Source organism: Tyto alba, unplaced genomic scaffold (genome assembly GCF_018691265.1).
Source record: "Tyto alba isolate M040663 unplaced genomic scaffold, T.alba_DEE_v4.0 Super-Scaffold_11, whole genome shotgun sequence".
NCBI classification, from domain to species: domain Eukaryota; kingdom Metazoa; phylum Chordata; class Aves; order Strigiformes; family Tytonidae; genus Tyto; species Tyto alba.
The window spans coordinates 12,041,716-12,059,412 of NW_024881273.1; the positions used below are offsets into that span (position 1 = coordinate 12,041,716).

General features: G+C 45.0%; 1 protein-coding gene across 13 annotated transcripts in view; it reads left to right on the plus strand.

Moving 5' to 3' along the window:
• The first annotated feature begins 324 nt into the window (after nucleotides 1–324).
• ZNF618 (zinc finger protein 618) overlaps nucleotides 325–17,697 on the plus strand; it is a 162,329-nt gene continuing 144,956 nt past the window's right edge. For all 13 annotated transcript variants that reach the window (XM_032988690.2, XM_042787029.1, XM_042787028.1 and 10 more), the window contains exon 1: nucleotides 325–806. In XM_032988690.2, coding sequence (XP_032844581.2) covers nucleotides 735–806 — 72 coding nt within the window. In that variant the 5' untranslated portion in view covers nucleotides 325–734. The remainder of the gene's footprint in view (nucleotides 807–17,697) is intronic.

The following is a 17,697-nucleotide window of genomic DNA, read 5'->3' on the forward strand; positions in this document are numbered from 1 at the left end:
GAGAGGCCGGGGGAGGCTCAGGGGGAGCCCGGCTACCGCCCGCCGGGCTCGCCGGCAGCCCCCGCCGCGGGCCGAAGGCCGCCTCGACGCCCGGGGCCCGACCCCGCCGATCTGCCCGGGCTTCCCGGGAGGGGGCCGGGGTCCGCACCCCCCCCCACCCCCGCCCCCCCCCACCCCCTCTCCGCGTCGCCACCCCACGGGGGGCGCCGCGGCGGCGGCCCCACGGCGCGGAGCGGCCCCGCGCCGGCCGGGCTGGGCGGCCGCGGCGGCGGCGGTGGCCGGCGCGGGGCCGGGCCGGGCCCGGGGCCGCGCGGGGGCGGAGGGCAGCGGCGGGGCCGGCCGGCGGCGCGGCTGCCGCGCTGGGCCAGACTCAGCCCCTTTCTCCCGCCGCCGCTGGCTGCGAGCGCGCTGCGGCTGGAGCGGCCCCCAGAGCGGCTCGTGATGGCGGCGGCGGCGCGGGCTCGGCAGCGGGAGGCGCCCGCCCAGCCCTGCGCGCCGCGCCGCTAGCGGCAGCGCCCGTGCCCGCGGCGGCCGCCCCGGCCCATGCCCCCGGGGGGAAGGGGGGCTGCAGCAGCCCGGCGAGCCGCCCACCCGCGCAGCGGGGGCATCGCCCCCACTCGCCGCTCCTGGGAGGGCGGAAAGGAGGCAGCGGCGGCGGCGGCGGCGCCGGCATTGTGCGCGGCGGATCGCAGGCCCCGGCGGCGCGGGGCTCGCCTGCCTCCCGCCCCAGCCTCATGAACCAGCCGGACGGCTCCGCTCCGGCGGCGGCGGCGGCGGCGGCGGCGACGACGGGGACGGGAGCGCAGGTACGCGGCGGCCGGGCGGCGTGTCCCCCGGGGGGAGGCGGAGGGAGCGGGGAGGAAGGGAGGGAGGGCGGCAGCCGCAGCCGCCCCGTCGCGGAGCCGCGCCGGCGGCGCTTTGGCGCAGTGCGCGGGGGGCGCCGGCGGGGCACGGCTCCCCGGACCGCCGCGGCCCGCACCGGCCCGGGCCGACGAACAAAGCGGCGCCCGGCACAGCAGCCATGTCGGCGGGGACGAGCCGCCGGCCGCGGCCCGGCCCGGCGCCCGCGCCCCGGCCCGCCTGCCCCGGCCCGGCCCGGCCGGCCCCGCGCCCCGGGCCCGCCGCGCTGCCGCCCGCCGCTCCCCCTCTCCCCTTCACGGGGCTTTTGCTTTTAGCTTCCCCCCTTCCTTTTTTTTTTTTTTTTTCTTCTTTTTTTTTTTTTTTTTTTTTTTTTTTTTTTTTTTTTTTTTCCTTCCCCCTTTTCTAATTTTCCTCCCGAACGGTAGGGTTTTTTTTTTGGTGTTTTTTTTTTTTTTTTTTCCATTAAAACGACGCCACCTAGAGGAGACTATTTCGTAAATAAAAAAAAAAAAAAAAGAAATTAAAATTGGAAAAAAAAAAAAAAAAAGAGGAAATATTCTACTATTTCATATTTTTCAAGAAAGTTGGTGCCGGCGGGGCAGTGCGTGGCCGGGTCCCCCTGCCGCTGCCCCCGGGGCCGCCCGGGCTCGACCCCCAAATTTCATTTTTGTCCCTTTGGAGGCAAAGCCCAGCTAATATGTAAATGAAAATTAAGCTGGAATTTGAATGAATTCAGGTTTCCCCCCACACACCCCTTTTTCTGGAGGAAAAGGGAGGCTGGGAGCAGCGGAGTGCTCGGAAATGAAAGTAATTCAAGTTTGAGATGGGCACCCCCGGATGAGCTGCAATAAAGTGATTAGTTTGGGAAAGTGGGAGAATTGCTGTTACGGAGCAATTATGAATTGTACTTCATTGTAATTTTGAACTTGTGCAGCACGCAGTGCCAAAACTGATTTTTTTGCTGCAGTGCTTAAAGTTATTTGTTTCAAATGAGGAGTTTTGAAGGAAAATTAGAGCATAGAAAATTTGCTGTGGACACACCCAAATTTTTTTTTTTTTTTTTTTTTTTGGTGATTTTGGATTTCATGCAAAACTGCTCTTAAACAATGAGGTTCTAAACACAGTCCAGGAAAACACGAGGACAAGCAAAATTAAGAGTCGTATGTCAGTTTTATTTTTGAATTTCTTGACTTTTCTGATGGTTTCTCCTGGCATAATTAAAACATAGTTTCCAGCATTTAATTTCCTACTTCTTTTGTAAAGAAAAAAATTTCCATAGTAGGGTTTTTAGTTTAGTTTTTTTTTTTTCTTCTTTTTTTAAACACACACACTGTAACAACTCCAGATGCTGTGGATCATATAAATCTAGTATTTACACAGGTTTATTATAAGGTCCGCCATGATATTATGAATATGCATAATTAACAATATTGTGAAAAAATAATTGTAGATTTAGTGATTTTGATTTTTTTTTTTTAAATAGTAAAACTAAAGTGCCTTTAAAGGGCTCAGCCATGATATTTTTCACAATTTCAAAATGCTTTTTCTCCTTGACTCTTACTATAAAGCCTTCCTGGAGTTTGAATTGAAAATCTTTTTTTTATAATTTTTTTTTTTTTTTTTAAATGCTCTTATGTTCCTGTTATTTTGCTGTTACGGGTTTGCCTGTGAGTTCTGGACTGTGCACACACTGGGTTATTATTGTAGGGTTGCCCTTGAATAGTGGGGTCTTGGTATTGATCTTTTTAAAAATAAATAACAAAAGAGCATTGAAACATGCATTGTTTCAAGAAAAAAGCAATATAGGAGAGATACATGGCCTTTCCACCCAAAAGTGGGGGAGGGAGAGGAAGGGAAAGATTAGGTCAACATTGAGTTTTACCAACCTTGACACAGTCTCCTCTCTAAAATGGGGACAAAATAGCAAGATGGCTGGCTCCACAGCTGCAGCAGTTTTTTTTTTTTTTTTTTTTTTTTTTTTTTTTTTTGAAAAAGGCATTTTTAAATTTTGAACTCAGAAGTGAGTTTCTGGAGCAGCCAGGCACCCACCTGCAAATGCTGAAATCCAGGCACTTAAAAAAAAATTAAATTTCAATCCAGAATTAATTTTTTAAATCTGAATCTCAAACCCTTGAAAAGTTTTTTTGTTTTTTTTTTTTTTTTTTTGTTTTTTTTTTTCTGTTTTGATTTTTATTTCACTGTAACTTGGTATTTACTGGAAATTAGGCAGGAATGGCTGGTGAATTCAGGGTTCAGGGGCTCTTTTTCACTCTCCTCCCCTTTATTTGTTTCATGTTTTGGGTGGCTCAAAGTGGGGGGGCGATGGAAAAAATTTGCAAAGCAGGATAACTCTTGGGTGGAGAAGAGAATATTCTGAAATGTCAACTTCATATTTTTATTTTTGCGTTTATTCTTCCCCCTCCACCCCCCCTCATGAAAAGGACCCACCCTCTTCCTGAATCTCTTTTTTAGCAAATAATGAAGAGAGTACCACGGTGACAGACCAGCAGTGGTGCAGTTAGAGTAGGGTGGCACATATGGGTAAAAATTACACACAGTGCTCTAAATTGGATTAAACAATCCTGGAGAATATTTTATTCATGGTTTCATCCAGGAAGCTTTAACGTGGTAGCTTTTCCATATTCTTATACTCCAAGAATTCCCTTCTTTGATCTGTACCCATTAACTTTCACTTACTCTGTGATTATACCCAAAGAAACTATTTAGCTATTTTTTTTTTTTTTTTTTTAAATTTCATACATTTTTTCCAAATGAATGGAGATCTTTTGATGCTGCTTTTTCTCTGCCCAGCCCCACACCTTCACCCCAAGATCTGGGGAGCAGCACTGTGGCAGTGCTTTGGCATCGGGGGGGACACATTGATGGGTGCTGCATTTTAATTACAAATAATGACATATTTTAGGTCACAGTGGCAACATTTTATAGTTACATCTTTAAAGTTTATCATGCTATCCTAAAATAGAGGAATTGAAACTTGAAGGGCTCTAGTTTATTTCTGTTTTAACCTGTTTTCAGCTGTTGTGGGAATAAGTGAATTTTCTGTCGATATTTGAAATGGGTTTGCGTGTTGCACATCTCCTCTGCAGAGATGAAAATGCAATGCCATAGTACTCGACTGCAACTTGTGGGGATGCTGTCATACCGTAGGTGTGCGTACCGCAACCTTTACAATCTTTAACTCTGTGTATATCAGTTTCTTTTAAACAACGGCTTCCATTATATGTTCCGCTGGTGATGAAAAGCTACGCTTGAGGTTATAATGGGTTTCTGAATCTAACCTTTCTGTATGGCCATGTCCTTCCAGGAGAAACCTCCTCCTGCTTGAAAAATTTTCATAATTTTTCATTGCAGTCTGCTTTCAGGGAAATTTCTTTTTTTCTTTCTCTCTTTTTTTCTGGAAAGTTGATCAATATTTATCATTTTAAAAATTGCTGTTTGGCAGCCTGGAAGGGGGAGGGGGAGGAAGGGAGGCCAGCAGAGGGATATTAACAGATTTCTTGTGACATAACTGAAATGTATTTTTTAAAAAAGAAAAATTTCAAGTACCTCATCCTCAGTGAGGATGAAAATAGACATAATATTATTAAAGTAGTAGATAATATTTACAGAAGCGCCGTATAAAACCTTACGACGTTATTCGCATAACTCCAGAATAATTTAAATATATATCACTGCCATAATGCAACGCTGTGAATAGTTCAGTTGACGGGTGCAGTCACGTGGCCCTGGTGATGCACAGTCAAGTTTGCAATTATGCAAGTGCGGTAGTGAAATTAGTGTTCTAAAAATTAGATTAATTTAATTTTTTTGGGAGTGGGGGGCAGGGGTGGGGAGGTTGAAACCTACTGCAAGGCTTGTGCTGATAGGAATTCAGGATTTGTGCTTCGCTTCTTTGGATGCTGCGCCCGTTGAGGGATTTAGACCCTCCCGCCACGGTGCAGTGGGGCCCAGCCCCGGTGCCGGCGGTAGGGCTGCTCCCCGCTGCTCCCCGCGAGGCCACGCTGGCTCCGGGCTGGCGAATGCGGGGGGGGAGTTGCACCTTTCGGGGTCCCTGGCATGGAGAGTTGAGTTGCCAGCAGCCTCAGCTTGAGCATCTTGCGCATCGCCTAGATTTTGGAAAGGGCATGGTGCAGGCGTTATCCGCGCGGGGGAGCGTGGGGTCGCCCAGCCTAGGTTGCTTCCGTGGGACTGCGCGGGTGCATGAAGCACACTGCGTGTGCAGAAGGGTTTGCTGGATCCCCCCTTGCCCCACTGGTGTTACACTGGGTGCTGTGGGTTGCGCCGGTTCGCGCTCAGATCCACTTGAGCAATTATTGGTGTGCTAATCGTGCTGGGAGCTGTAAAATGGGCAGGGTTAGTCCCACAGTCATGGGGAAGGTGCCCATAACCGTGAATTTTGTCAGTGGTGCCGTTTGCAGGACTAGGCCCTATTTGTACGTAATGTGCCAAGTGGGGACAGAAAGGGGAGGGTGAGGGCGAGAGGTGCCTGTGCAGGGGCTGTGAACACAGGTGGAGGTTGTGGATGCTTTTTGGTAAGGGACATGAATAAATGGCACCAAGAGATAGTAATTTCTTGTAATTTCTAAATTTCTGAGCATCTATCATTACGTTTATTTAGAATTTCACATTTACGGATTCCGTTTGGCCACACCGTGTTTTCTGGGGAAGAAGTTCCTACTCTTTAAAGGTCTTTTATGGATTAATTGCTAGTCATCTGCCTCCTTTTTGCTTTTGTTTGGTTCCTTGAATGTCTCTTGATTATTTTGTACTATGTGATGCCAATTTAGTGGTTAACTAGTATGCAAACTACATCTGGACGTGTTGACTTTGCATTAACAATCATTGATTTGTCTGGAGCAAGGGAATAGAGATGAATGATGCTGTTTACCGTGGATACTATATGAAAAATAACCATTTGCGATGTGTCTTTCATCAGTGGCACACGGCTCTGGTGCAGCTTGTCACAGCGGCTCTGCCTTGTCGGCAGTCGTGTGAGAGCTGAATTTTTAAGCCATGGCACCAGGAGTGGTAAGAGGGACCTGGGAAGGCAGTGGCACATGGGGTGTGGTGAAGGGGTTGACTGTGTGCCCTGTGTGGGAGAGGCACACCACGTTACCTTGTTATTCTGGTTATGGTGTTATTTTGGTGACAGTGGGAGCGGGGTAAAGGTGTAGCAGAAAGGGAGTGGAAATTAATATATATAATATATAATCTATATAATATGTAAGATATATAGCATAATATACAACACAATATATATATAGAGAGAGTTTTTCACTTGGGGACATAATCAACAGCATGTAAAATTTAATAATCATAAATAACAAGCAGCAGATTGAGTTGATGGGTGGCTTCAGCAACAGTTGGTTCTCTGTGAAGTCTGTGGCTGCAGCGGCACGGTTGGCTCTGGCTGGAGCAGGGTTTGGTGTCTCCTGCCCCTGCCTGGTCTTGGGGAAGCGGAGATGCTCCCGTAGCTGCTGCACGTGTAGGTGAGTTGTGGGGCGTAGGAGGCATTGCTACATGCCTGTGTCTTCTTTGGAAGAAGGGAAGAGCTGGAGGAGATGCCTCTCCTGTGGAGCAGGTTCCTTACGAAGGCGTGCATGCTGAAGACATCAAAGCTGCCATGCTTTCCCTTGGACAGGGTGTTTATAAAGGCAGGGTTGCTTTCCCTTGGTTGATGTTGGATATTTAGACCTTGAATCTGTCCTCCCATAGTCCTGGGCCTTATTTGCTCTGTCCTGTTGAACAGTCTTGTTGCCATTGGTGGGACGTGGTGTGTGAAGTTGGGCGTGAGTGTTGGTCTTCTTTTGGGCTGGGGGCAGTGGTCTGGGCTCTTCCCACACAGAAATTGCTTTGCTAGCCTCTGAAATGTGCGTGTGCTGGTTGGATACCAAAGTGATGGACATAGGTGATCGCTCATATTGCAGCTTTCACACACCGACACTACTGAGTGTGTAAATGCGTGTGGAGGTTCCAGGCAAGTTGCATGATGGCTTTTCTGAGTTACTTGGGTTTTACTGATTCAAATCTGTTTGTTGCTCCCAAAGTGAGAAGTGTAAGATGTGGCAGAAAAAAGAGGTTATGTAGAGAAAATTCTCGTCTGTACTTTCTGAAAATGCAACTGCAAAGAGGTTTCTTATTCAGAGAGGTATATTTGGGGAAGGATACAGCATTGAGAGTATGAGTTGTTTAGAAGCGATATTAACAGATTAGACTCTGTACCCCTACTTAAACCACCTCTGTACCCATATAGAAGAGTTTCTGTACTCCACATTTTTTAGTTTTTTTTGGCAATTGAATGGCAGTTAGCTCAGGTTCATTGGCCGGTCTATGAATGCTCATGCTGGGATGCTGTGAGGCGGCTTGGGGAGCCGAGGTAGTGGGGGGGGGCACAGGACACGTTGTGACTCCCCTGGAGAGGTCCAACCAGTGAACCCCACTGCTCATGCCTCTATGGGTGTGAGCTGGCTGGGGTGACTCTTGGAGAAGGTCAGGGCAGAGTTTCAGGCTCCTGCCAGGTGATAAAACTCATGGTTGATGGAGTTGTGCTGCCTCCATCCAAGCTGGAGGCCACCGGGGCCTATTTGGGGTGAGATTGCAGCACCCTGGGCCAGCCTGGCAGGGCTGACAGGTGGGGGCCTGTGCATGCCCCCGCCGCTGTCCCCATGCGAAGGGCCTGGGGTGGCCTCTCCTGATGCTTTTCGGTGGTGGGACTATGTCACCGTACCAATTCTGCTGCTAGGGTAGCTCTTCTTGGGAGTCTTTCTCCTCTGTCTTTACTTCTCTCACGCTGAGGCACTTTTCAAGGTGTGCTTGGAAAGGTTTAGCTGGTGTACTATACCTGCAAAGATTTAATTATATAGGGAAAGCCTGCCTTGCTGGTAATTTACAGTATTCCTGTTTGTTTCGTATATGGTCTTGGCTGGTGTAATGTGAAAAATAAGGCTGGAAGTAGACAAGTGGTGACTGTAGGTTTTGCCTGTGCTGATAATGGGCTGACACAAGGAAATGTGAACGTCCACGTGTGGAGCAGAGGCTGGGGGCTGCTGAAGCCAGCAAGGAGTCACTGTATATATGAGGGATCAATTCATGTGTGTACGTGTTTATGCATATGGACGTGTCTGAGAGACTCATTGATGGAGAGTGCAGATCTCTGGTGAGCCTGGGATGCTGTGTGGACTGTTGGGTCCATACCAGCAAGGGGCTCAGCAATGCTTGGGTCAGATAACACAGGAGCTCAGTGAGCAACCAGTATCTTCTGTACTGTTTTAGAAATTAAGGATGTTATCACACAGGGTTCAATATCTCGGCAACTGATAGAAGTGAGAACAGCCGTGTTTGTCAGACCTTTCCATCGGCAGTGAACTGAGCAAGGCTCTCAGCAGCTGTGACGGGCCAAACATGGTCATGTCCCGGTGCTGATGCCCTGATGACACCACTGTGTTTCCAGGGTCTTCAGGTTTTAATACTTGTTGTGATTTCATTTTACTAGATAGGCAGCAAGTAATTTTTTGAAAGTTAATATTTTACTCTGTGTGGGTGTAGGTATCCTTTCCTGCCTTTACTGAAAATAGCAGCAGAAGCGAGTTTTCAGAAGTTGGGTGTGCTTGCATTGAAGGCCCGTCATTTAGGTTCTGCTTCGAGTATGTTGAGAACAATTTTAGTACAAGTATTTAATTGCTTTAGACTTATTTTTAGAAGTATTAAACCTCAGTTTTCAAAACTGTGCAACCAAAGCCAACAGCTCTGCCTATGCAGGAGAGCCAGGAGGGGAACCTGGAGGAAAAACTGAAGCTCCTTTGGGAGCAGAGGGTGGTTGTGGTCCTTGGGCAGGGCTTGGGCACTGCATAGCCTATCGTGTCCATGCTTGAAATTGAGTTTGTATTTTTGTGAGTTTTTTTTTTTTAATTACTACTCTAATTGCTTGGCTACATGAAGGGAGAATGAGTGAAACCCTATTTTAACAGATTTGTACAATTTCTTATATTAAGTCTGCAGACTGTTGGATGTAGTTTGGAAACTGAGCTGAGAGCATCCCTGTGAATAGCATGCAGGCAGCCTTGGTGGGTCGCTAGCTTGAAATCCAAGAGCAGCTACTGCTTTCTGGGTGTAAATCTGTCACTTGAGGTCTGATGCGCTTTAGTCTGTGGGCTGCAGGTCCTGAGCTTTACCAGCATTTGTGATATTTGTGATTTTGAGGGTGGGAAGGGAGGGTTGTAGGGACACAGGATAATTATTTGCTGGAAACAATTCTTTTTTGAATTTCTGTATGCATTTTTGAAACCTGTGTATGGAGTCACAGCTGGATTTGAATTGGACTGTTAACAGAGGGGATCTGAAAATCCCCTTGAGAATCAGCAGGATTTCTTTTTGCAATCAGGTGATGCCACTGATAGGAGCCCACGTCAGACTCTTGAGATGCCCAAGTGCAGCGACACGAGGGGACGGGTTGGAACCCGCCAGTTGGTGGCCCTGGGGTTGCCAGCTGGGTGCTTGGCAGTGGTCAGGAGCTGGTGGGATTGGTGTGGGCTGGTAGGGCTGGAGATGAGCTTCACCAGCGAAAGAATTAATGATTGAACACCAGGAAGACTGTCCCCGGGTGTGTTTTGACTCTGTCATGTTTAGACTGCTTCGAGACATGTGGCTTCAGCTATCTGGTTATGGTTAATACCACTGAGGCATACTACATATTAACTCCGGGGGAGGGATATTTTACCTTCTTATCTGTCTTTATTTGAGAGGCCTATAACTTTGGCTGGTTGGTGATAACAGCAGTTAGAATTAGTGTTTCTCTTTAATTGGGTTTGTTAGGACACTGCCAGAGAGACAGCCCTGGAGGGGGATCTGCTGTGCTGTGAGCCAGGGAGGACACTGGGTGAGAAATAAGAAATGCAAATATATCCAAATAAATTGCATTAGGTGGAGGCAAAATACATCCGAAGCAAGTTTCCAGGGTCCAGGTTGTATCACACATGGTCCAAGAGCAGCAATACAATTCCTGCTTCTGGAAGCGGCTTGCAGATGTCGGAGGGGTGTAGGCGTGATTCCACTGGAACATCCCCAGTGGAAATAGTGGTGCCATTTGTAAATACATCCCAAAATCAAGAAGAAATAAGAGGCCCCTCTCCTGAAACCTTGCAAGTATTTACATTTTCTTTTTTTCTTATGCTGTAGTCTTAATTGGCTTAGTTGCTAAAAGGTAGAGCTGCTGAGAATGCTCCATTTGCTTTTGATTTCTGATAACATTGAGGAGATAGCCGTCACACGTTGTGGATGTTTGTCTCACTTGTAAATGTTTGTGCTTTCCTTGTTTTATGGAGAGCTCTTCGGCCTTCCTACTCCAGCATAAACAGTGTTTGTGATTGTAGTTCATTATGTGATATTTAAAATGTATAAAATGAAATGTTCCTGTCTACTTTAAGCAGACATATGTCTACGTTTTACAAATTAACCTAATTAAATATATATGTAGAAATTTATGATGCTCAGCTCCTAGCATAAGGTATGCAATTAGCATCCATGGAGCCAGGAAGGAATTTTCCATTTGTCTCTTGACTTTTCCTCATAGGATGTGTGGTTTGGTTGTTTTTTTTTTAATCTTCAATGCTTTAATTTTTGTTCTGCTTAGTAATTCACTTAGGGACCAGTCCTGCAGGGATTAAGGCTTGTGGTTAAATTTCCCCACAAGTAGCTTTGACTGAAGTAAGTAAAATGGTACCTAATACGTATTACAAATTCAAATACAGAAATGTGCTTCAGCCTATACCTTTGACCCTGCAGGACAGAAGGATTTAGTTTTGTTAAGAGAATATCATCATGAGCAAAATATCATTCTGGAGGGAAAATGGCATTAGAATATTTACATTTTTCAAGCCTCTTCCTTCCTCCCACCCAAAAATAGCAAAAAAAAAAAAATTATCTGTCTCCTCTGGATTTATGTAATTTTCAAGTGTTTGGCGGATTTTGTTTCCAAAACACACCATCCCTCTACCTTAACTCTCTCTATGGCAAGAGAGCCCTTATGCAATAAATACAAGGCATGTATTCCATTAATACATGCTTTCATTTAGAAATATTCTGGCACCAAGAATAATACATTTTAGTTTCTTTTCTGCCAAAGTGTTGGTTTTTTTTTTTTTTTTCCTACTGTTTACAGTTTGATCGCGTTATAATAGTTTGTTATATAAATAATCATTTGGTCTATTTTGCATATCAGTAGTAGAATCCATTTTGTTCACAAAAAGCCTTTTTTCCCCCCATAAACATCCCCACTGTTCCATCCCAGAAGGTACTCTTTCTTAGCAAAACCAATGAAGTAAATGACGTTCCCAGCTCAGCTATTTTAATGATCCCACAAACCCAAAAAAGCAGTAGGAAATTTTTCAAAAGCAAACTGCAGAAACATTTTTTTTCTTGGGACACTGTAACTTTTAAACTTTTTGTCCAATTATTTTTGTTAGATATTCTCTGAGTAGACATCGCAGCAAGCTGTAAACTTGAAGAATTTGGGACTGTTCTTTGTTTCTGGAGACAGTTCAGGGGTTTCAAAGGTGACCCAGAATTGACTTGAAGAGCATCTCCCTGAAAAGCTGAGGACCCAGCAAACACACTGGCTCCATTACTAATTTCTATTCAAGAACTATAATTCTGCATGAGGAAGGTGAGATGTTGGATCATAACCATTTTTCCCCTCTTGGACACCTCTGCGAATCTATCCTTCAGCATTTTCCTCCGACTTTCTACATTGCTATGTTTCCCCATCTCTGTATTTCAAGGCAGAGGAAATTTTGCTCTAAGCCATGTCTCCAACTCTGTCCCTTTGCATGAGCTCTCTGCTGTTTCGTGTTGGGGTCCTTGGTTTCTCCTATGGTCCCTAGATGTTTTTGTACCCTCTCCCATATGGATGCCTTTTTATATGAGGTGCTCAAGCCATCATCAGCTTTGATGCCCAATTCCATCACCACATTTTGAGTCATGACCAACTACATAAATTGGAAGAAGAAAACAATATTGCAAACTCTTTTCTGTGTTTCCCTGTGAGCCTGCAGCCTTGCCAGCAAGTGCTGCAGGGCAGGAACTGTCTTGTACCCGTGTCCTGTATAACTTCAGGTATGGGACAGATGATTTACTAATAATAGCTGTATTTTCCACTTGGCAGGTATAGCATCCAGCTGTTTCTTTCTCACCTCTGCTTCGCGGTGCTGTGCCCACCCTTTGGAGACACCTTGTATCTTGTCCTCAGGATACGCTGCAGCCCCTCGTTACGTGGGTTTTCAGTAGCCTGGTGTTATGACCACTGAGGCAATGATGTGGATAATTGCAGCGTCTGCAATTTATTTAGGCAAATAGGAGCATGAAAAATATTTACTTTCCCTTGCTCGTGGGGTTTATTTTTGGGCTTTAGCTTTGTGCTTTGGGAAGCAATGACCAGCCACCCTGCATGCCCCTTCTCTCTGCCTGTCCTCTGGGGGCTGCTCCTCGGGGTTGTTGGTGGGCACCCTGTACATACCACAGGAATTTCTCTTGCTGGATCACCCTTGTTGCCCTCCTTCGCATTCTTTCTTCTCATTTTATTTCTGCAATTGCTTTCAAGATGGGATCACCAGAACCATGCGCAGCTATGGTTGCAGCTTTATGCATCGGCACATTTTCTGTTTCTTTACTCATAATGAGTTGTTGCCTTGCTGGCTACCATCGAATGCGCACTTGCGCTGCTGGAGAAGTGCCCTCAGTGTCTCCTCGATTGCTTTTGTGAATGCTAATGTCTAATTTAGATATCTTGATTTTGTGTATGTCGTCATTTTTCCTCCCGTGTATTACTTTCTCCAGATCTTACTCAGTGCATGGAGCAGATGTCTGCGGGACCCTACTGTGATAACGAACTATTTCTGCCCTTTATTTTCCATCCTTTAATCAGTTGTTAATCAATGAGATGGCTTCTTACTTTATCCTGTGCATATGAAAGTACTGTGAGTGTACTTTCAGTAAGAGCCTTCATAGAGGAAACTTGTCTAAGACGTTCTGGAAATCCAAACATGCTACGCTGCTCACTCACTCTTTTCTACTTTCACATTGACTCTTACCAACAGTCCTCATAGCTTAGTGAGTTATGACTATCTACAGAAGCCATATTGATTCCTGGTGTTTCTTTTTTATCTGTGTGAGCACTGAATTTTAGTTTTATTTTTTTAATTTCTCTGTATACTAATTTTCCTGCTACAAAAATTAAGTTCTGTGGTTTGTAGCACCTTGCATCTCTTCTGTAGCTCTTCTAAAATGGTGGCATCTCATTATTTTGTGGTTCTTAGGTTGATACTGGTATCAACTGCGGTTGATACCAGTGATTTTGTGGTAGCTAGGTAATTTTAATGGCTTAATGCCTTTCAGACTTTTGGATGGTACTCTCTGGCCCTGTAGATTTTTTTTTTTTTTCTGTTAATTTTGCTAGGCAGGTCTGCATCTTTCTCTGGTGACCCTCCAGTTTGAGGCAGATACTCAGTTCATTCCGGATGAAGGAAGATTCCGGGAGGGGAATTGTTGAGCCCTGTCACAAGTGAGCAAAAGAAGATATATTTTTATTCTGTGGTTTTAAGCTTCACTTAAACTGGATGTTCTCCTACCCCTGTTTGATTTTCTCAGGCTTTAGATTAAATAGGCCTTTATATGCTGTCATCAGTTTTCATTTTGGTTTTGATGGCATCTGGCTTTCTTGTAGGGGCTCCATCCCCTTTGGTGTAAATCCTCCTTCGGATCACACTTTGCAACCCTCTTAACCTGCCTGGCTGTACAGGTGGGTCCTCATAGGATTTCACAAAAAGGCACCATGTGGGTCCTGAGTTTTACGTCTCTGCCATGAAATGAGAACTGTAGTCTGGGTTTAATATTGTTCCAAAATTAGGATGCAGCTTGTGTTGTGCAAGACCCTGAGCTCCCCTCTGCCTCCTCTCCCGCTGGCCACCCTCCTGTGTGAGCAGGCTGAGCTCATGTGTGAGCCGGGCAGCGCTGTGCTGGTGAGAATTAAAAAAAGAAAAATAGGGGGGAAAAAAAAAAAGGGGGAATAATAAAAGGCAGAGATGACAGTTATCCTTGAGTTAGAAGTTATCAAGTGCAGAAAACTGATAAAGGAAGTTAAAAACACAAGGGAAAAAATCTGTGACTGTCAGTGCAAGGAACAGTAAGAAAGTATTTGTATTAGGAACAATAGAAATTCTAATAATGGCTTGTGTAGACTTATCACTACTGAGGAGAGGTAAAATGCATAATAAAGCAGAAAAACTAGACATGTTTAATAAATATTGCTGTTCCCTATTTGTAAGGAAGATGTATGACACCCTTACAACCCATGTGCAGACAAGCTTCCAGGTCCAGTGTTAACCAGGGCAGGCGCTGAGCCAGGGGCTGAGGGGTGGGAGTGTTTTCCAGCCGGCACGTGTGGATGATGTTCGATGGGGACTCTTGCAGGGTCTGGCCATTGGGTTTCTGCCTTTTTTTTTTTCTCCTATAAGGCTTGGATACAGTGATAATATTCCAAAAAAATTGGCAAATGCTTCTGTTTTACTGTCTTAGCCTGACATCAGTTTGGGGATGAGGACTGGCGAAGCAAAGTGCACAAAACGTAGGGGAAAAGATGATGGGGATATCCAATTGAATTTGTTCTTTGGCAGAAGTGATGGGGGATGTCTTGTATGCTGATCTGGCAAAATGTCTGCTTTGGTGTCATGCACCAAAACACCCTCCAGTAACGTCAAGCTGGTGTGAAACAGGTTGTGAATGGGCTCTTGGATGACCACATGCATCACCAGTGTCCCCATGGGCTTCAGTTCCACAGTGCTGGGGGTTAACAGTTGTGCTTGCAGATGGCTGAAGGGTTGGTGGGAATGAGGTAACAAGGGAGTCTAGCTGTTCAAAGGGATTTAGATTATTGGTTAGTCTTCATTGGATGAACTTTGTTTGATATGGTGAATCATAGGATTTGTACATCTGGAGGTGAGAGCTGAAGGGAGTGCTCTTGGGCTGGGGAAACCAGAGAAGGAGCAGAGATGTTAAACCAAGCTTTGGGGTGGGAAAGGGACAACTGCTGCAGTGTAAGCAGTAACGCTGAGTCTGTGGGAAGGGGGTAATGCAAACCATGGGTGTGCAGAACAAGGAAGCTGTGTGAGAACAGATATTCAGTCTTCTCATGTTGCTTATGTTTTAATAACAATATCCCCATTTTCAGTTCTCCCATTTTTTTAAGAGATGTTGAAAAGTCGGAAAAGACACAGAGAGTGTGAGAGGAATGAAGTGATTTGAGGAGTCAAAGGAAATACTCAATGATATTTGTTCCTAAACATTTGGGGACATGGACCCTATTTTGGGAAACTCTCCTTGACAATAAGAGTCTGGAAAAAAACCCCTCACTTGCTGATTTTTATCTTCATTGAGCCAGTTCTTCATTGGTTTAAAAAAAATAAAAAGCAGGTACCAGAACCCTTCATTTTAGCAAACTGCGTAACAAGAAACAATACCTGGAAGCTGGATCCAAACATTCAGATGACAAAATGAAGACGCAAAAATATTTTTAAGAGTAGGAGGTGGAAATTTTGAACAGCAGGGGAGGTTAGCTATTAGAACAAACTACCAAGGGAAACTGTGGATACTGCATATCTCGATACTGTTGCTTATTCTCTGCATCTATGGAATATGTGTTTCAGAGTTTTCTGGCAGAGTTTAGCAGTTAGGCAGGGGATGGTTGCTGTTATGTTATAAAGAATGGCTATCCTGTGGTTCAAACAAAAGATCTCGCTTTCTGTCTCTCTCTTTTGGTATCCTGTTTCCCAGTGTCCAGTAGCAGATGGTTGGGGAAGGATTATAAGGAACAGAGAAAATATTGAGTGAGCCTCCCGTTAATATACTCTCTCGCTCCTCCTGAATGGACTGTAAATTACTCTCACTTCCAAACCCTGAGGGATGCTCCAAAACCTCCGCTGCCAACACAGGACCATTGCATGTGGGCACACACACCCTGGCATAATCCCTTCCATGAAACCAAGTACTTGCAACTATTTTTTTTCCCTCTAGTAGAGATAGAACTAATGAAATTCATAGGTAATCTCCTGTAACATTGAGCACAAAAAGCTATTTGTTTACTTTTTCACACAGGAAATGATAATGAATAAGGTAGTTAGGGAACACATGGGACACAGTCATTAATAATCTGCTTAATATTCCTAATGCAAAAGCAATAGGCAAATTGGTAGAGAGAAGTTTGCTTAAAGCAATATATAGAATATACATTTTTCTTGGAGTGCCTCATGGTCTAGAGGAGACTTCATTCCCTCTCCCTTATACAAGGGGAACATATTGTAGAAAAAATGGGAGGTTTTTACAAACTGCTATAGAGACCAGGGAGGAAATATCCCCTGGTTAACTCTGAAATTGGGCAAAAAGCAACAACTAAGCTGAGGTGTCTAAGAGAAGATGTAAACAGTATTAGAAGCAGTAAGCAATAGGCTTTTAAAAAGTATAAACAGTCTGGTAAGGAGGAGGATAGGAAGATCTATTAAAATAAGCAGAAGGCAGTTAAAAGGATAATTAGGAAGGCAAAAAGAAATAGAGAAGATCTAATTGCTAGGAATATTTTAACTTCAAAGGGTTCTTTAGATATATTCAAAGAAGACAGAAGATAGCAGAGGAAACTTGTCCACTGAAGATGATGATATCAATTGGAGGCAGGAGATAGGGGAATAGCATATTTGTAAATGAGCTATTTAATGCCTCTGGTAGGTGTTTTATGCCTCTGGTAGGTTCTAGGCATACCTGCGTCCAGGACCCAGTTTATGTCACGTGCTGGGAGCTCCATGATCAGCAAAGGGAATTGCAAAACACTTGGGCACATTCATTTTGTGTGAATATTGTTTTTAAACTAAGAGTTATGTGCAGCTTGACAAGAAGTTTGGAGTCTTCTTGTTGCACAATAAAAATGCCTTGCTGCTGCACTCACCTGCGAAGTGTAGAGGTGTTGTCATGCCAAAGACAGTCCTGAAGGATTAGCGTTTTCTTATGACCTTCATGACTGTCAGATATGTATATATACACGTGTGTGTGTGTGTGTAAATATGCATATATTTGTATAAATTGTGTAAGTGTGTATATAGAAATATTTTGCACAGAAACACAAAGTTTGACATCTGGAAGTGGACATTTGTGGTAAAATGACTACTTTTGTGTACTTGTTTGTTGTGTGCTTCACCTCCAAGTTCAACAGGCACGTAAATCAGAAAAAAAGGCAGTGCCACAAATGAAATGCATTCTGGCCAGAAGTTCATGAGTCTTGTGCATAAAAAAATGGGAACAATTAATACAGTTATTCGGTAAGCTCACTAGATTCTCTTTTTTGTGATCTGCAGAAGGGGGCCTGGAAGCTTTGTTCAGGGTTGCTTTTCTCAGCAAGTGGTCCTTGCAGTGGAGCTGGAGTGTTACGAACTCCTTTGTATATGTAATTAAAAGCCGTCTTCTAATTTGATATCACACTGTAGTTAATATTTTGTTTAGAAAAATGAGTTGACTTTAACAGGCTGGGAAACTTGGTAATTCTTCTGGTGACTGATACAGGGGCAGACAGGCCTGTGGGTTCCTCTTTGCCTGCTTACTCTGTTTTGGAGAGTAGGATTAGCAATGCCAGAAGATCTTGCTTTGTTCTGGTTTTTGTGTTTATGAGGATGGATTCCACGTGTTACTGTGCTAGGTAAGTTGTCACAGCCTGTGGCAGGGAGGCTGCCCAGCGGTGGACACCTCCTGTTGAGTCCACCAAAATGCCCCATCGCTGGCTGGTCA